Source organism: Lepidochelys olivacea (genome assembly GCF_965140295.1).
Source record: "Lepidochelys olivacea isolate rLepOli2 genome assembly, chromosome: 5".
NCBI lineage: Eukaryota > Metazoa > Chordata > Testudines > Cheloniidae > Lepidochelys > Lepidochelys olivacea.
The window spans coordinates 60,865,309-60,882,994 of NC_140415.1; the positions used below are offsets into that span (position 1 = coordinate 60,865,309).

General features: G+C 40.3%; 1 protein-coding gene across 12 annotated transcripts in view; it reads right to left on the reverse strand.

Moving 5' to 3' along the window:
• KIAA0825 overlaps positions 1 to 17,686 on the reverse strand; it is a 417,931-nt gene that overhangs the window by 181,265 nt on the left and 218,980 nt on the right. For all 12 annotated transcript variants that reach the window (XM_084628509.1, XM_084628508.1, XM_084628507.1 and 9 more), the window contains 2 exons: positions 12,889 to 13,048; positions 4,643 to 4,798 (listed from right to left, as the gene is read on the reverse strand). In XM_084628509.1, the coding sequence (XP_084484635.1) occupies positions 4,643 to 4,798; positions 12,889 to 13,048 (316 nt within the window). The remainder of the gene's footprint in view (positions 1 to 4,642; positions 4,799 to 12,888; positions 13,049 to 17,686) is intronic.

Sequence of the window (17,686 nt, forward strand, 5' to 3'; positions counted from 1 at the left end):
CAACTAGATGGTAAACATCAGGAGTTCTGAAGAAATGTAAAAATAAAGTGGATGAATTGTGAACAGTAATTATGTGCTCTCTCTCAAATTAGCTACTAAACCAAAGGGCTGGAAGATAACAAATCCACATAATATTTAATTAAATTGCAATGGTTGATCCTGGGGTGTACAGAGCAGCGAACTTTATTTCAGGACCAGGTAAACTGGCTGAAATTATAATTAAAAAGAATTATTAAGCCTCTTGATGAACATGATATGATGGGGACAATGTAGCACGGCTTCAGAAAAGGAAAATCATGCTTTCTAATCTACCATAATTCTTTGCATATGTCAACAAGATAGCAAATAAGAGACAACCTGTTGATTTAGTTTATTAGTTCTTGTTATGGACTTTTTTGAAGGCAGTTTAAAAGACCATTAAACAGGCTTTGAAAAAATCCATAACAAGAACTTATATTAAGGAAACCAAGTAGTCGTGGGGTGAGAAGAAAAGTATTGTCTTGTATTAGAAACTGGCTATAACACAGAAAACAAAGAGTAAAAACAAACGATAAAATTTCATAATGGCAAAAAGATAACAGGGCGTGGCTCCAAAGTCTGCCCTAAACCACTGTTGTTCAGTGATGTGGTAAAATAGGTGAATAGAGAGTGAGTGGCAAAGCTTACAAATGACACAAAATCAGTTGGGTTACTCAAGACTAGAGAAGCTGCCAGGAAAAACCCAAGGTGGCAGATGAAATTCAGTGTTGACAAATGTAAAGTAATGCACATTGTAAGGAATAATTTGAACTATTCATACATATTTCTGTGTTCTATTTTAACTGTAGCCCCGAAGGAAAAAGACCTGGCAGTCATTGTGGGCGGCTCAATGTAGTCCTCTGCTCAATGTAGAAACAGAAGGGGTACAGAAATCGATGTTGAAAATGTTAAGAGGTTAAAAAAAAAAAACCAACAAGAATTGTACATGAAGGGAGACTGAAAAGTTTGGAACTGCTTTGTTTAGAGAAAACAAAAAAAAGAGGGGACATGACATAGGTATATAAAATAATGAATGGTAAAAATAGGGCCCCTACGTGTTTTGTGATTCCACAGCCATAGAACCTGCTGCAAAATCTATCCTTTTTTGAAGATGCTGCAGAATTCAGCATTTTTGCATGAGAATCCCATATTGTTGCAGGCAGGTACCAGACATTTTGTTTTCTGTCTCCTTGCCCTATCATTTCCACCCTGCAGCTACCTCTTGCTTTCTAGAGAGAATTAATTGGGGAACGGAGGCTTATGGGGCTGGAGTGTGGAGTCCATTCACCTGAAGAACACAGTGAAAATATTAATTGACACATTTTTCATTTATATTTATTTTTAATATGGGCCCTAGTCAAAAGTACTGATAGAAAACAAATTTGTCAATAAATATTTTTGTAAAGGATTATTTTCTATGATATTTTTCCCCCATTATATTCCTTAGGTAGCCTAGCTTCATGGATATTGGCTATCTTGTTGTTCAAGAGACCTGTCTCCAAACCTCTCTCTGCTGAGTGCCAGGAAGTGGGAGCCTGTAACCAGCTTAAGAGGCTTATCCCTGGCAACACTCTCCAGGCAGGCCAGCATACTCTTCTGGTTCACCCACTTCCTGGCTTATTTAGGCTAATCCAAACCCAGTGGTAATGGGCTGTGTGGGAGGGAAGGGATTGTTAATGAAGAGGATTTTACGGGAACAGAGTAAGTTAACAGTGCTGCAGAATTCAGCTGCTCTTGTTCCTGAATTTAGTGCCACTGTGCCATGGAATACACAGAATCCTGAATAAACACAAAGTTGGCACTCCTATTTATGCTCTCATAATAGAAGAACTAAGGCACAGTCTTTGGAATTGAAAGGCAACCAGTATAAAACTGATAGAAGGAAATACTCTTACACAATGCATAATTGGCTCACTGACAAAAAGATATTGTGAAGGCCAGAGGCTTAGTGGGATTCAAACAAGGATTCATCATTTATGTGGGTAATGAAAACATATATATACTTAAATTATATATGGTAAAAATAAAGAAACAGATCAGAGATTTTATAAACTCTCATGCTTCAGGAGAGAGGACAACCACTGACTGATGGGGATAAGAAGAAATTTAGGCAGAATAATTGTCCATTATGAGTTTTCTTGTACTGTCCTCTGAAGAATCTAGTAGTAGCTACTGGCAGAGACCAGATAATGGACTAGACTGACCATCGGTCTATTCCAGTATGGCAGTTCCTATATTCATATGTTAAAAGTATATTTTTAAGGAAATAAAATAAGGTAACTTCTTTAATAGTAAAATTAATTTCAGGAAGCAAGTTGATTTACTGACTAATAGGTTTGACACATGATACTTTAAGGTCTATAGTCCATTAATTATTTTTATTTAAATGCTTGGACAGTTTTCCAAGTTCTGAAAAACAGATTTTATGCTAAAATTTCTGGAATCCAACACAATCCAATATGAACTATCTCTTGTCACCTGCTGATTAATGGAGCACTGCAACTCTGTCATATAGCAAAAGAATTCTGCCCTGAGTTGTCAGTATTTGAAGGTCTTATTCTACTCACTATTAATGAATGTAGGCAAGAACTATAACAGGCATGATAAAAATATTATCTGCGTTCCATATTTGGACACTATTTAATTTTTTTCCCAGTTGTCTAAGACAAGTAATTCCTCCCTTGAGTCCTCTTCATTTAGGATATTTACAAAGGGACTTGTGGAACAAGAAAGAGCAACACAGGCTTAAAACTAGTTCAACAGGGGTCAAGAGTCTCAAATTAGTATTCATCTCCATCATTCACACCATTAACACTTTCATTGAAATACATCACATGGATTAAATATCTATTAACAATATTTAGAAAATGGCATATACAGTGAAACTTGTCTTTAGCCATCACTAAAGAGAGCAGAGGTGATATCTTTACCGAAATACCAAACAAATTTGTACTGAAAAAAGATAAAGGGTTGTCTAGAGGAAGAAGTTTTTAGTGCGTACTTCAGTGTAACAGTTTAAAAGATCAGCATTTATATTACCATTTGAAATTGTGGGGGTGCCTAAAGGGATTAAGAAGATTGGCAAAGTCTCTGAATAAATTTTTCAAAAGTGCCTACGTGATCTAGGCACATAAATCCCATTTTAAAAGTGACTTTTGAGATTTGTACCCTAAGTGCCGTTCTCAGACTTAGGGAGTTTTGATGATTTTACCTTAGATCTAATTTAAAAAAAACAAAAAACAAAAAAAACCTGCTGACCTGGCAAGGTACTAGTTTCTGGAATTGGATACCTTAACATTTTACCTGATTAGCCTAATATGAACATCGGAAATACATACTTTTCTCTTTTTTTTCTATTTAATCTGTATCTATCTATATATTTCCAATGCAACCATTACTATAGTGTCTCGTATTTTTGACAATGGCTGTCATCAGGTACTGTATTTTATGGATGTTTTTTCATCATTTCTCCCAAATATGCACTTCAAGCTTTGTCACTGTCTTCAACAGAGAGACCCAGTCCATTGCATCAAGATAATGAAAAATCATCCATAAAAATGTGCTTCCTGTGTTCATACTGAAGTAATGTAGTTATAGGTAAAAGAATACAAATTCCTCAAGTACATGAGATCCACACCACAGCAACAATACAGATAAAAGAACGGGGGGAGGGGGGCGGAAATGTGTCAATGACAACCCCCTTGCATAATACAAATGGGTTAGAATTGTCAGCACTTTAGAGGCAGCAAGCACCCAAGCAATTTTATGAAGGTTGTGCCTATGCCAATTAGTTCATTATCATGATTTCAACACCTACCATCACTGTCATCATAGTTTCATAGAGTTTAAGGCCAGAAGTGACCATTAGATCATCTAGTCTGACCTCCCGTATATCACAGGCTACTAAATTTCACCCAGTTACCCCTGTATTAAGGACAATAACTTGTGTTTGGCTGAAGAAAATTTTTCAGAAAGATATTCAGTCTTGATCTGAAGCCTTCAAGAAATGGAGAATCCACCACTTCCTGGGATAGCTTGTTTCAACAGTTGATCACCCCCATTGTTAAAAATGTTTGCCTTTTTTTTCCATTTTGAATTTGTCTGGCTTCATCTTCCAGCCATAGGTTGTTGTTAGGCCTTCCTCCACTAGATTAAACAGCCCTTTAGTATCTGTTATTCTCTCCTTGTAAAGTTACGTGTATGCTGTAATCAAGTCAACTCTTGATCTTCTTTTTGAATAGGTAAACAGATTGAAAGGCATTTTTTCCACCCTTCAAATAATTTTTGTCTTTCTTTTTTGCACCCTTTCCAATTTTTCAACATCCTTTTAAAAATGTGAACACCAGAACTGCACACACTATTCCAGTGTCGATTTCAGCAATGCCACATCCGGAAGTAAAATAATCTCCCTAACCCTATTCACTATTCCGTTGTTTATACAGACAAGGATCACATTAGCTCTTTTTGCCACAGCGTTACAGTTGAGAAATCATGTTGAAAATTATTTTCAGAGTCACTGCTTTCCAGGACTGCCTCATTGTGTAGGTATGACCTGCATTCCTTATATCAGAATATGTGATATTTTCATTGATAGGACTTGAAAATTTCAAAAACTTTCACTTACCTGATCAAACACATTTGCACAATATTGGCGGTGCACCTGGAAAGGATTGAAAACAGGCTGCTCTTGTGCGCTCCTCAGTGTCAAATGTGAATGTTCAATGGGCATTACATCCTCTTCAGAAGAATTCCCACAAGACAGCAGCTCTTTCAAATATTCCTTTTAAGAAGAAATACAAGTTAATGAGTACCACCTATCCTTGATAGCAATAGTCTGGTTAAATTCCACATATAAATTTAGCTAGTCTCTTTGCCCAGCCAGATTATTATCAGATCTCTCCTTCCTCTCCGCACTTTCTTCTTCCTGCCCCACTGGGCTCCAGCCAGGCCCAGAGCATCTGACAGCAGCATTGCATGTAAATGAGGATTTAGTACAGGAAAAAGGAACTCCAGAGGGTAGGAGTATGGACCCCAAACAAAAAGAGTAATAATACTGATGGGAGGAATAGTCAGGTAGATGATACGAATAGTGAAAGGATTATATTTAATCTGTCTAGGAAATATTCTGAAGTCAGATGAGATATTTGTACACTAATGCAAGAAGCCTGGGCAACAAAATACTGGAACTAGTATTACTGGTGCAGGATGCAAAACCAAATGGTATAAAGATAACAGAAATATGGTAGAATTGCAGTTGTGACCGGAATAGAGGTATTGATGAATATGTGCTTCTCAAGAGAGAAAAAAATAAAGGTAAATGTGGTGGGGTACCACTGTACACCAATGATGTGGTACAGTAAGGAAATCAGAAGCATTGTACCTCAATGATGTGGCAGACACAAGAAATAAGAAGTGATAACATTAGCATGGATAAAACAGAATCAGTTTGTCTCAAAATCACTTTGGGGAAAGATTGTATAAGAGATTCTATTAAGGTAGTGTTAGGGGTCTGCTCTAGATCCCTCCCCCCCAGGGTGGAATCTGGAAATGGACAGAGATCTCTTTAATGTTATGAGAGAGATAAATACTAACAAAAATTGTGTCGTTATGGAAGACTAACTTCCTAGATATAGACTGGAGAACAAATATTACTAATAATGGTATGACCCAGTTATTCCTGGATGCCAGCAGACACGTCTTCAAATAGTAATGAACCAATAAGAGGTGATGCTTTTTTAGATTTGGCTTGGATAAGTAACGAAGACATTATAGACATTCTATTTGTAAAAATAACTTTGAATTCAATGATCAAGAGTTGATTCTATTGAAATTAAATGGAAGGATAGTCAAAAAAACTGGTTGGTAACTAAAGTGTTTAATTTCAAAAGGGCAAATGTTGAGAAATTAAGGGAACCACTTTGTGAAGTAAACTAGACTGATGATCTCAAGGCCTTAAACATGCAGGAGGCTTGAAATTTATTTAAGTTAAAGGTGCAGAAACTATCTGGAATTTGCATCCGAAGCATGTACGGATGGACTCCGGCATTTACTAAATGAATAACCACTTCAAAAAGGATATTAGGAATAAGCAAAATCCTAAAAAGAAAGGGACTGATCAGCAAAGAAAGCTATACCTTGGAGGTCAGAAAGTGTAGGGATAAAATAAGAATTGCCAAAAGTCAAGCTGAGTTATACCTTGCAACAGAAATTAAAACAAATAGTAAAAAACTCTTTAGCCATATAAATAAAAAGAAGTGGGCAGCCACTATGCAGTGAGGATGGGTGAGAAATTAAGGATAATCTAGTTATAATATGGATAATAAGACTGCAAAACTAAATGAATACTTTGCCTCAGTTTTCAATAAGGATGCTAATGTTGAACATGGGGGAAAAGGCAAGATGGTTAATGGGAATGAGTATATAGAAATTACCACATTCAAGATGGAAGCAAAACTCAAAAATAATTTAATGTACTCAGATTGGGAGGGGTAGCAGGGGAGCGGATAAACTGCATCCCAGAATACTGAAAGAACTGTCACATAAAATTGCAATTCTGATACCAAAGATTTTCATTTTTTCTGTTAAACTGGAGGTGGTATGGTATGACTGGAGAATAGAAAATATAGTACCTATATTTAAGAAAGAAGGAAAAAATAAGCCAGTCAACTATGCACCTGCTAGTCTGACCTCAATAGTATGCAAGGTTTTAGAACACATTTTAAAGAAAAGAATAACTAAAGACATGAAGGAAAATGGGATAAAATGCAACATATGTTTGCCAGCAGTAGATCATGCCAGTCTAAGCTGATATCCTTCTTTGTAAGATAACTAATGTTTTAAGACCAGCTAAATATGGTACATCTAATCTATCTGGACTTCAGTAAAGCATTTGATATGGTATCACACAGGAAATCATTAGTCAAACTGGAGAAGCTGGGGATTAGTACAGGAATTGTAAGGAACTAGTTAATGGGGAAGCAACTATAGGTTGTGCTAAAAGGAAAACTATTGGTCAGGAGGGAGGTTACTAGTGGAGTTCCTCATGGATCGATTTTCAGGCAAATCTTATTTTTACTTAATGACCTTGACACAAAAGGTAGGAGAGTCCTAATGAAATGTTCTGATGAAACAATGTTGGGAGGCATCATCAATACAGAGGAGGATCGAATATTCTACTAGAAGAATTGGATGACCTTGAGGACTGGAATAATACAAATGGGATGAAATTTAATAGTCCAAAGTGAAAGATTGTGTACTTACAGACTATAAGACTTTTTTGCTATAAACTGTGGACTCATCAGTTGGAAATGACAGAGGAGGGAAAAGACCTGGGTATATTAGTGAAAATATCAATTTGTGATACAGGTTAGAACATTTGGAGACTCAAACTGGCTTTATAGCCTGGCAATTAGGTGTTGTGTGGCATGCAAATTTCATAACTATTCAAAGCTGTAAAAAATCCTGCCTCCTCTTTCTTCATTTCCCTCTTTCCAACAATCAGTGCAGTCACAGAACCAGTCCCTACTTCCCTCATTAGTTTACAACAGTTAGACTTACATATATTAATGTGTTAAAGTTAATAGTGCTTGTTTTTGACAATTTTTAAATCAATTCTTGTTAGTCCAAACTGTGGGGGACTTTTGTTGCCTGGCATAATGGGTGAAGTCAAGAAGACAGGCATCAAAAAATACACCTCTTGCTCTAATAAGATGTTAATCTTGGAAGAGTGTGTGTATAAACTCTTGGAGAGCAGTAGTGGAGTCATTACCAATGAAAGAACAGTTTCTCGTAAGTAACTTTCTTTTCTTCACCACCCAAATGTGAAGAATATCTGGATATTGATTTTGTAGACAGTGTCTGTCCATGGAATTGATGTAAACATTGATGACTATTCTATTTACATACATAAGGACACACTGCACTTCCATCTGGTCAATGAGTAAACTCTATACACATTTCTATTGAACCTGTTTAGTTCCAGATATAGGAATGGGCTTCTTCAAGAAGCAAGGAAACTTTTACATTGTGACCCAGATTCTCAAGTACACTTTACCTCTGCTCAACACCGCTGAGTGAGGGGAAAGGGGATGCACAGGCAACTCTTTAATTCATTTTGCAAGTTCCCTACCCCCAGGTTGGCTATGGGCCAATTTAAGCCCCATCACAAATTGGAGCAGTCTGAAGGCTGTTCTAATGCACTTCTTATGCCTGAGCTGTTGGGAAGTGTTGTTACACTGGCTCTATGCCAGCCAGAGATTCTCCCATGCTCAGGGAATCCTTAGTTGAAACCTTCTGGCCCTTTTGGGTATTTCCACACTGCATCTTGGAGCAAGCCTCCCAGATCAGGTCCACAGACTTGCGTTTGTGGGGCTCGTGCTAGCATGCTAAAAACAGCTGTGTAAATGTTGCTTTGACATTGCCCATCACACTTGAGTCCCTGAGCTCCAGCCACAATTCTACAAAGCTATTTTTACAGCAGAAACTCAAGTCTGTGAACCGAGACTGGAAGGCTCCTGTCCAGATGCAGTGAAGACATACCCTTTGTGTCATCAGAGCAAAGCATACAGGCTTCAGTGGGGGCTAGAATCTGTCACATTGACTTTAGAATAGCCTAAAATTCTGTTTCCCATGGAAATGAGTTACTTGGCATAGATGAAAAGAATGGTCTTTGACATTATTGGGAAATCATTATGAGGGAAGGACATCTCAGATTGTTTCCTGCAAGATTAAGGATTCTCTTTTGGGGACAAAGGATGCTAATACTTTTTGAAGTCTCTAAATACGATACAATCGGAAGTGAAAACTGGTATTAACTTGGAACTTTTGGCTCCAGTAAATCACCCATTTATTCCCAACTTCCAAAATGTTTTTTACTTATTACCTGATGTCATAAAATGACCAAGATACGGTGAAAGGCTATGACCATTATTTATGGGTTATTTGTATAAATTTAACTAGGCCTTTTGCATATGTTATACAATACCCTCAAGTAAGCAGTATTACAATCAGAGCTTTCAACTGTGGGATCCCTTGATTTCTCAATGGAGGGCACTCAACTTTGGAACTTGCTTTCCCTGTGGTGAGCATCAGAACATGATGTAAGACCTATCTTTTTACAAAGGCATTTTCTTGTGTTGGGAAGAATGGTGGAGATATATTTTGAGGTAGAAACTTCATCAACAATGGTAAATTTGTTATTTTAAGTATTGTTTTATTACTGCATTTCAGCTAAGAGACCAGGAAATAAGCATGTTTCATAAATGTAAAAATAAATACAAATAAAACTAAATTTGCAAGTACATAATGTATGTTCTCTCCAACTGTGACTGGGTGTGAAACAATAATGTGAACAGAACATTCTTGACTCATATGCAGTGTTGTTGTAGCAGTGTCGATTGCAGGATATTAGTGAGACAAGGTGGGTGAGGTAATATCTTGTATTGGAGTAACTTCTGCTAGTGTGAGAGACAAATTTTTGAGCCTACACAGAGCTCTTCTTCTTAAGAGCTCTGTGTAAGTTTGAAAGCTTGTCTCTCTCTCACCAACAGAAGTTGGTCCAATACAAGATATTACCTCACCCACCTTGTCTCTCTATTGTTGACTCAGTCTATGAGAGGCTGTCTTCTTTGGAAGCCACCAGATGACAATTTCTATTTATTTATTTATATTATTTTGTTGAATACATAACTTCAGTACCATAGCTCCACAAAACCTATTATAAATTTCCATAACTTTGTGGTGCTGATTTCACAAAGTAAAGCTACTAAAAATCACCATCCCATTTTCTCCATTCTTTGGAATGACAGGTTTCAGAGTAGCAGCCGTGTTAGTCTGTATTCACAAAAAGAAAAGGAGTACTTGTGGCACCTTAGAGACTAACCAATTTATTTGAGCATAAGCTTTTGTGAGCTATAGCTCACTTCATCGGATGCATCACGAAAGCTTATGCTCAAATAAATTGGTTTTCTCTAAGGTGCCACAAGTACTTCTATTCTTTGGAATGATTACTCTGAGCAGCCACTTACTGATTTGTCATGTAAGCTTTTGTTCACATCACAAATTTTAAACTAGTTATGGAAAATAGTGTTTAAAAGTGCTTAACGTGATTTTGTGCCAAAAACTATACATTTTTAGTGGTTTCACAGCCATGTTGAAGAAATCTGTTTGAGCCTTGCCAGGGTCTTGAGTATGGCCCCATTGAAAATGTTTTCACTTAAAGATGTCATATAGATGTACTCTTCACTTTCTTGTTTAAACTGTTGAGTAGTGTTGAGAGATGCTACTAAACAGATACTGTGTTCTACTCCAAATAAGGCAAAATTTCAGTGATTTCTGTATATATGCGTACTTTTATATAGACATACATCATAGCTAAGATTTACAAAAACAGATGCACATAGTTGGGCTCCAAAGTCCACACTTAGGCAACTAAACAACTGACTTGATTTTCTGAAGTGATGAGTGACCAATTGCTCCGATTGACATAACATGGACTTAAGTGCCTAATTATGGATTTAGGAGCCTGACGTTAGGCAGTCAATTTTGAAAATCGTGGCTGTCATAAATATAAAGGAAAGGGTAAACCCCTTTGAAATCCCTCCTGGCCAGAGGAAAAATCCTCTCACCTGTAAAGGGTTAAGAAGCTAAAGATAACCTCGCTGGCACCTGACCAAAATGACCAATGAGGAGACAGGATACTTTCAAAAGCTGGGAGGAGGGAGAGAAACAAAGGGTCTCGGTCTGTCTATATGCTGCTTTTGTCAGGGATAGACGAGGAATGGAGTCTTAGAACTTTTAGTAAGTAATCTAGCTAGGTATGTGTTAGATTATGATTTCTTTAAATGGCTGAGAAAAGAATTGTGCTGAATAGAATAACTATTTCTGTCTGTGTATCCTTTTTGTAACTTAAGGTTTTGCCTAGAGGGGTTCTCTATGTTTTGAATCTAATTACCCTGTAAGATATCTACCATCCTGATTTTACAGGGGGGATTTCTTTATTTCTATTTACTTCTATTTTTATTAAAAGTCTTCTTGTAAGAAAACTGAATGCTTTTTCATTGTTCTCAGATCCAAGGGTTTGGGTCTGTGGTCACCTATGCAAATTGGTGAGGCTTTTTATCCAACATTTCCCAGGAAAGGGGGGGGTTCAAGTGTTGGGAGGATTGTTCATTGTTCTTAAGATCCAAGGGTCTGGGTCTGTAGTCACCTAGGCAAATTGGTGAGGCTTTTTACCAAACCTTGTCCAGAAAGTGGGGTACAAGGTTTTGGGAAGTATTTTGTGGGGAAAGACGTGTCCAAACAGCTCTTCCCCAGTAACCAGTATTTGTTTGGTGGTGGTAGCGGCCAATCCAAGGACAAAGGGTAGAATATTTTGTACCTTGGGGAAGTTTTGACCTAAGCTGGTAAAGAGAAGCTTAGGAGGTTTTTCATGCAGGTCCCCACATCTGTACCCTAGCGTTCAGAGTGGGGGAGGAACCTTGACAGTGGCCTATCCCTAAATTTGCAGTATCATGCATTCTGTTATATGCACTTGGTTATACTTTAACTACAAATATATATAAGTAATGCTTTTTAAAAAATTACATAAATTCAGGTATGTACATCTGTAGTATCACTAGGGTTGCCAGCCCTCCTGGTTTTGCCAGAAGTCTCCCGGCATCAGGCTCTATATCCTGGAGTCTACTGAAACCAAACCAGGAGATTTTAGTTGCTAAAAGTCCGGCGGCACAGCAAGGCTAAGGCAGGCTCCCTGCCTTCCCTAGTTCTGCACAGCTTCTGGAAGCAGCTGGCATGTCATTGTGGCCCCTGGGAGGAGCAGGGGGTCTCCGTGCGTTGCTCCTGCCCTGAGCGCCGACTCTGCAGCTCCCATTGGCTGGGAACTGCGGCCAATAGGAGCTGTGGGTCAGTGCCTGCAGGCAAGGATAGCACACAAAGAACCCCTGGCCCCTCCGCCTAGGAGCTGCTGCCAGAGGGATGTGCTGGTCGCTTTCGGGAGCCACCCGAAGTAAGCTCCGCCTGGCCGGAAACCACCCCACACCTCCCACACCCAAACTCCCTGCCAGATCCCGTACCCTTTCCCACACCCAAACTCCCTCCCAGAGGCCACATCCTCTCCTGCACACAATCTCCCTCCTGGAGCCTGCACCCCGCACCTCCTCCTGCATCCAAACCCCCTGCCCCAACCTGGTGAAAGTGAGTGAGGCTGAGGGAGAGCGAGCGATGGAGGGAGGGGGGATGGCAGGGTCTTCTTTTTGGGAACTTGAAAAATGGTAACCCGAAATATCAGAAATGATGAGAGACTCCTTTCTTGTCTAGATTCCATGGGATGCAATAAACAATTGAATTTGTTTCCAAATGGTTAGCATAGATGCTCTTCTATTAATATAAAAAGTGATTTAACTACACAGAGTTATACAGATTTATCAGTCTTTTATCTGAATGAATTTACTTCACCCCAACAGCTGTAGGGTATGTTTGTTGTTTTGTTTTTTTTAAAATCAGCAGAATTGACTTACAATGTTTAATTCTACTTCCTGTAGGAGTCAGATTTTCAATAGCATGATGATTTTCTTACTATGTTCTAACTCCTAAAATAGATCTGTGGTCTACACAATATAAATCTGAAGCAAGTTTATGAGCCATGCTATTGTTAAAGTACCTAAATAAAATCTATATTGTTTCCTGTAAAGTAATCTTTACTATACAAATGCAGAAAAGCCTGAACTGAATAGGTTCTATTACAATGCAATATTGAGTTTGGTATTGACTTTAAGAAGCATTATCACCTCCTTGACTAACCCTTAGCTGCCAGCAGACGCTGCCTCAGGCCAGTACACACCTAATTGCTCGGTAAAAAGGCCGTTTCCCTACCTCATTGAGCCGGATGATGTGATAAATTTGCCTCAGGTACTCGCTGCCACCTGGTTTGTGGCAGATATCCAGGACCATCATGTTTATTTTCTGCTCAGTCAATTCAAATGCAATACCTCCCTTCTCTAACCCTGCACCTTCTTCTACTGAAATAAAGGCACTAAAATAAGGAAAGCATACAAATATTACTATTGTAAAGTAATAAACATTGTTAAACCACAATATCTTAATACAAAGTGTTAATGTAAGTCCATATATAATATAATTTGTAAAGATTTGGGTTGCACACAAAATGTTGCTGTTTAGATACATCTCTGAAGTTTTTATAAAATTATAATAAAAACACTATGTTAAGCAGTTGAAAGACTATTAAAACTATAAGCATTTTTGTTGCCTCTATATTCTTATCTATAAAGTATTTTCGCATTAGTGCAATTGTTGAAATTGCTGTAATCAGAAGGATGAAAACATAAAACTTTTTAAAGAACATGTAAGAATTCTTTTTCTATTTTCTCTTAGCATTAAAAAAGTATTTTTGCTACTAAAAACAGCATTAGCATTCAATCTTTTGCACATTTTTCTTTGCCTGTGATTGATTATATTAAAGAATAATTAAATGTCAGACAGATAGCCATTACACTGAGTATAAGTTAGAAAATTAGGCTGTTTTCCACTGGTTATTCATAGGAAGCCTTTTGCCACTTGTTGGCTTTATCTATTTATTTTTAACCTAGTACTTTCCTCCTGTTCTTCTCTGCCATATGATCCCCAAAACTACTAACTATGATTATTTGACTACTTTCCCTCTTACTTTCCCTCTGTAAGAAACATAAACTAATAATTATGTGCTCACTAGGTATCTAGTGAGAAACTGTTGAAATGCATCTTTATCAACTGTAAGAACCATCTATCTCAGAAGACCTTAAATACTGGGGTTTGCAGCACAAATATAACTTGACAAGCAGCTATCACAGTGATGGACACATTAGACCTTTACTGACCACATCATGCTTGCTACATTCATTATTGTATTCGTACTAAGATCCACAACATAAGCATTCTGTTTTCAAATTTTATTCAGACTCATAAACAATGTTGTGGTGCATATAGCTATAAACTGCAGTTTACTGTTGAAAATATGCCATGATTACAAAATAAGTTCTGCTGAAAGTTGCTGTTGACCTGAAGGCTCACTTAAATGCTACACAGCTGCTGGACATTAATGCTGATATTGCTTCCACGTTCAGCTTCAGAACTTCTTACAGAGTAAATAGTTTGAAAATATAAACTATAATTTTGTTCTTTGCTGAATAGAAGTAAATGATACTATGTTATCATGGCATATTTTATAGAAAAGCTTAAAAAGAAATTGATCTTTAGAATTAAAGCATATTTTACAGCTGGTCTTTTGATGCTGTGTATAGACACAAACTGAACTTCTTGTCAAGCTTCTTAGAGGTTGACATTGAAAAAGTTGAGGCCCTCTGACAAAGGAGCGTATCAGTGTCAGCACCCAAATTGTATCCTTTCCTGTCCATCACTGTGCAGGTGAAGCAGATGATTGGATTCAGTCAGTGCTATGATTAATGAGTTCCTCTCTGGATTTGGGACTGCCTATCAATCATGTCATTAGGGAGAATGTGCCCTGAAAGAGGCAGACCTCAGCCAAGGAATAACTGCATTCATCTTAATCTGTATATGCACCCAGTCAGCCAAGTCAGGGTCACCATGATGAAAAACAATAATCTTCAACTCGACAAATTACTTTGCAAAGACAGACATTTCTTTACTTTTGGGGCTGTTCTCCAGAATGCAACTTGACTGTTTACAGCTCGGGTGTTAGTACAAAGTGAATGTTGTTTTAATGAATAGTAATGATTTCAGGCAATATACAAGACAGGTAATGCATACATTTTTCCACTTTTTCCACTGTAGTTTTTTTTTTTAATTCCATAAAAGCAAAGTTAAATGTATGTTCAACAACTGAAAAAATAACTAATTTTGCATACAATCAAAACAATAATCTTATTTAACATAAAAAACACTGTATGCTTTTGCTTACAAAAATATTATGCACTTCTGGTACATGTCCTGTGTGGTTCAGGTACACAGAAACTAGAGATATGGTGTGGGTGTGTGTATGTTATAATTGTAGATAGGTAGATAGATGTTATAATTGTGAACATATATATAGATGTACCCAGTGGTGAGCTGGAGCCGGTTCGCGCGAACCGGTTGTTAAATTTTGAAGCACTTTTAGAACCGGTTGTTAACCCGCTTCCCTGCAGGGGGTGCTGAGGCTTTGATGGGCTCTGGCCGAGAAGTGATGTAATTCCTCCTCCGGCTGATGGGGGCGCTGCGCTACGGGAGCCATGTGTACTGCCGCCTGGCCCTGGGCATGAGCCCTGTTGCGGCTGCTGCTCCCCTGGCTCTGGGGCTCCGCTGCTGCCTTGTGGGTTCCCAGCTGCTCTGCTGGGCCTGGGCTGCGTCCTGCTGCTCTCCCCGTGAGTACCCACCACCCTGCCGCACGCCCTTCCCTGCCTCCAGCCACCCCCGCACCCCCTGCCTGCAGCCAGCCCCCGTCTCCAGCCACCCCCTGCCTGCAGCCAGCCCCTGCCGCACCCCCTGCCTGCAGCCAGCCCCTGTCTCCAGCCACCCCCGCACCCCCTGCCCTGCCTGCAGCCAGCCCGTCTCCAGTCACCCCCGCACCCCCTGCCTGCAGCAGCCCCTGCCGCACCCCCTGCCTGCAGCCAGCCCCTGTCTCCAGCCACCCCGCTACCCCCTGCCCGCAGCCAGCCCCTGCCGCACCCCCTGCCTGCAGCCAGCCCCCGTCTCCAGCCACCCCCTGCCCGCAGCCAGCCCCTGCCGCACCCCCTGCCTGCAGCCAGCCCCTGTCTCCAGCCACCCCCGCACCCCCTGCCCTGCCTGCAGCCAGCCCGTCTCCAGTCACCCCCGCACCCCCTGCCTGCAGCAGCCCCTGCCGCACCCCCTGCCTGCAGCCAGCCCCTGTCTCCAGCCACCCCGCTACCCCCTGCCCGCAGCCAGCCCCTGCCGCACCCCCTGCCTGCAGCCAGCCCCTGTCTCCAGCCACCCCCGCACCCCCTGCCCTGCCTGCAGCCAGCCCCTGCCGCACCCCCTGCCCTGCCCGCAGCCAGCCCCTGCCGTACCCCCTGCCCTGCCCGCAGCCAGCCCCTGTCTCCAGCGAGCCCTGCACCCCCAGCCCTGCCTGCAGCCAGCCCCTACCTCCAGTCAGCTCCTGCCCTGTCTCCAGCCAGCCCCACACCCCCTTGCCGCAAGCCAACCCCGCACCCTCTTGTCTCCAGCCAGCTCCGCACCCCCTGCCCTGCCCACAGCCAGCCCCGCATCCCCTTGCCTCCAGCCAACCCCACACCCTCCTGTCTCCCGCCAGCTCTGCATCCCCTGCCCGCCCGCAGCCAGCCCTGCACCCTCTGCCTTCAGCTAGCCCTGCCTCACGTCCCTGTCTGCAGCTGGCCCCACGTCCACTGGCACCCTGCAGTTCCCAGGGCAGTAACCCTGCACACCTGCTTCAATGAGGGGGGCAGGGAGCAGCTGGGACCCACACATGTGCACACCCTAGGGTGACTAGACAGCAAGTGTGAAAAATCAGGACAGGGAGTGGGGGGGTAATAGGAGCCTATATAAGAAAAAGACCCCAAAATCAGGACTGCCCCTATAAAATCGGTACATCTGGTCACCCTCACACACCCCCAGGGAGTGGCGGGGACCCACACATGTGAAACGGAGCTCATTTCTAGTTCAGGTCCATCTTTTTTAAAAAATAACTTTAGGCATGGTTAACATACATCCGTATTTTCCCGGACAGGTCAGGCTTTTTGGTTCTTAAATCGCCGTCCGGGAGGAATTTTTGAATTTTAAAAATTCCTCCCGGGAAAATAAGGACGTATGATAACACTGTTGGTACAAAAAATACAAACTGGGGCACATCTTTAAATCAGAACTTTTTATTGGGAACCGGTTGTTAAGATTTTGGCAACTCATCACTGTATGTACATATATACATACATACATCATCTGAATCATAGGATGGGCTCCACAGTGTTTTACTGTAGATTTTTATAGGTAACTTATCTCAACAGAATCAGTTTGAGATCAGAATCCTTCTTGAAAGATCTTTTTTTAGTTTAGAAAACTAAACAATTCTACATGAACCATTTCCTTACCTCTGCTAATACTCTGAATTTCCTACTTCACTGGATCTATTTTATAAATTCTTTTAATAAATAACCTTTGGTTCTGCACTGAATCTCTCAGCTACTTACTTAAGTCACTAGAGCAATGCTGACTTTCCCTTTCAGGCAGAGTAGCCTGGCACAAATTTAGATGCTGCTCCTGCAATGAGCTTCATGTTGGCAGATCCCATGCTTCAGTGGGGAGTTCCACTCTGTACAGAGACCCTCCCATGGAGAGCTCACCACATGACTGGAGACTTAGAGAGTAAATAATGGCATTATTCAATTCCTTACACTCAAAATGAGTAAAAATATTCTTTTGACTAGTTGTTCAGCATCTTAATGAAAGAGAGAGTCATTGCCCAAAGTCAGATACCTGGTGTGACAGCTATTAAATATTTTTTAAAATATTAGGAAAATTAGTACAATACTCTACCTATTTGACTTTATTATTAATTTTTCAAATTAAGCAGACATAAACAAAAAGTTAAACGGCACTTCTGAGAGTTATTAGGAGCTATCACTTAGACACTACTCTTAAATTGGATTTCCTTTGGTTTAAAAAGGAGTCTATAATCTGAGTAAAT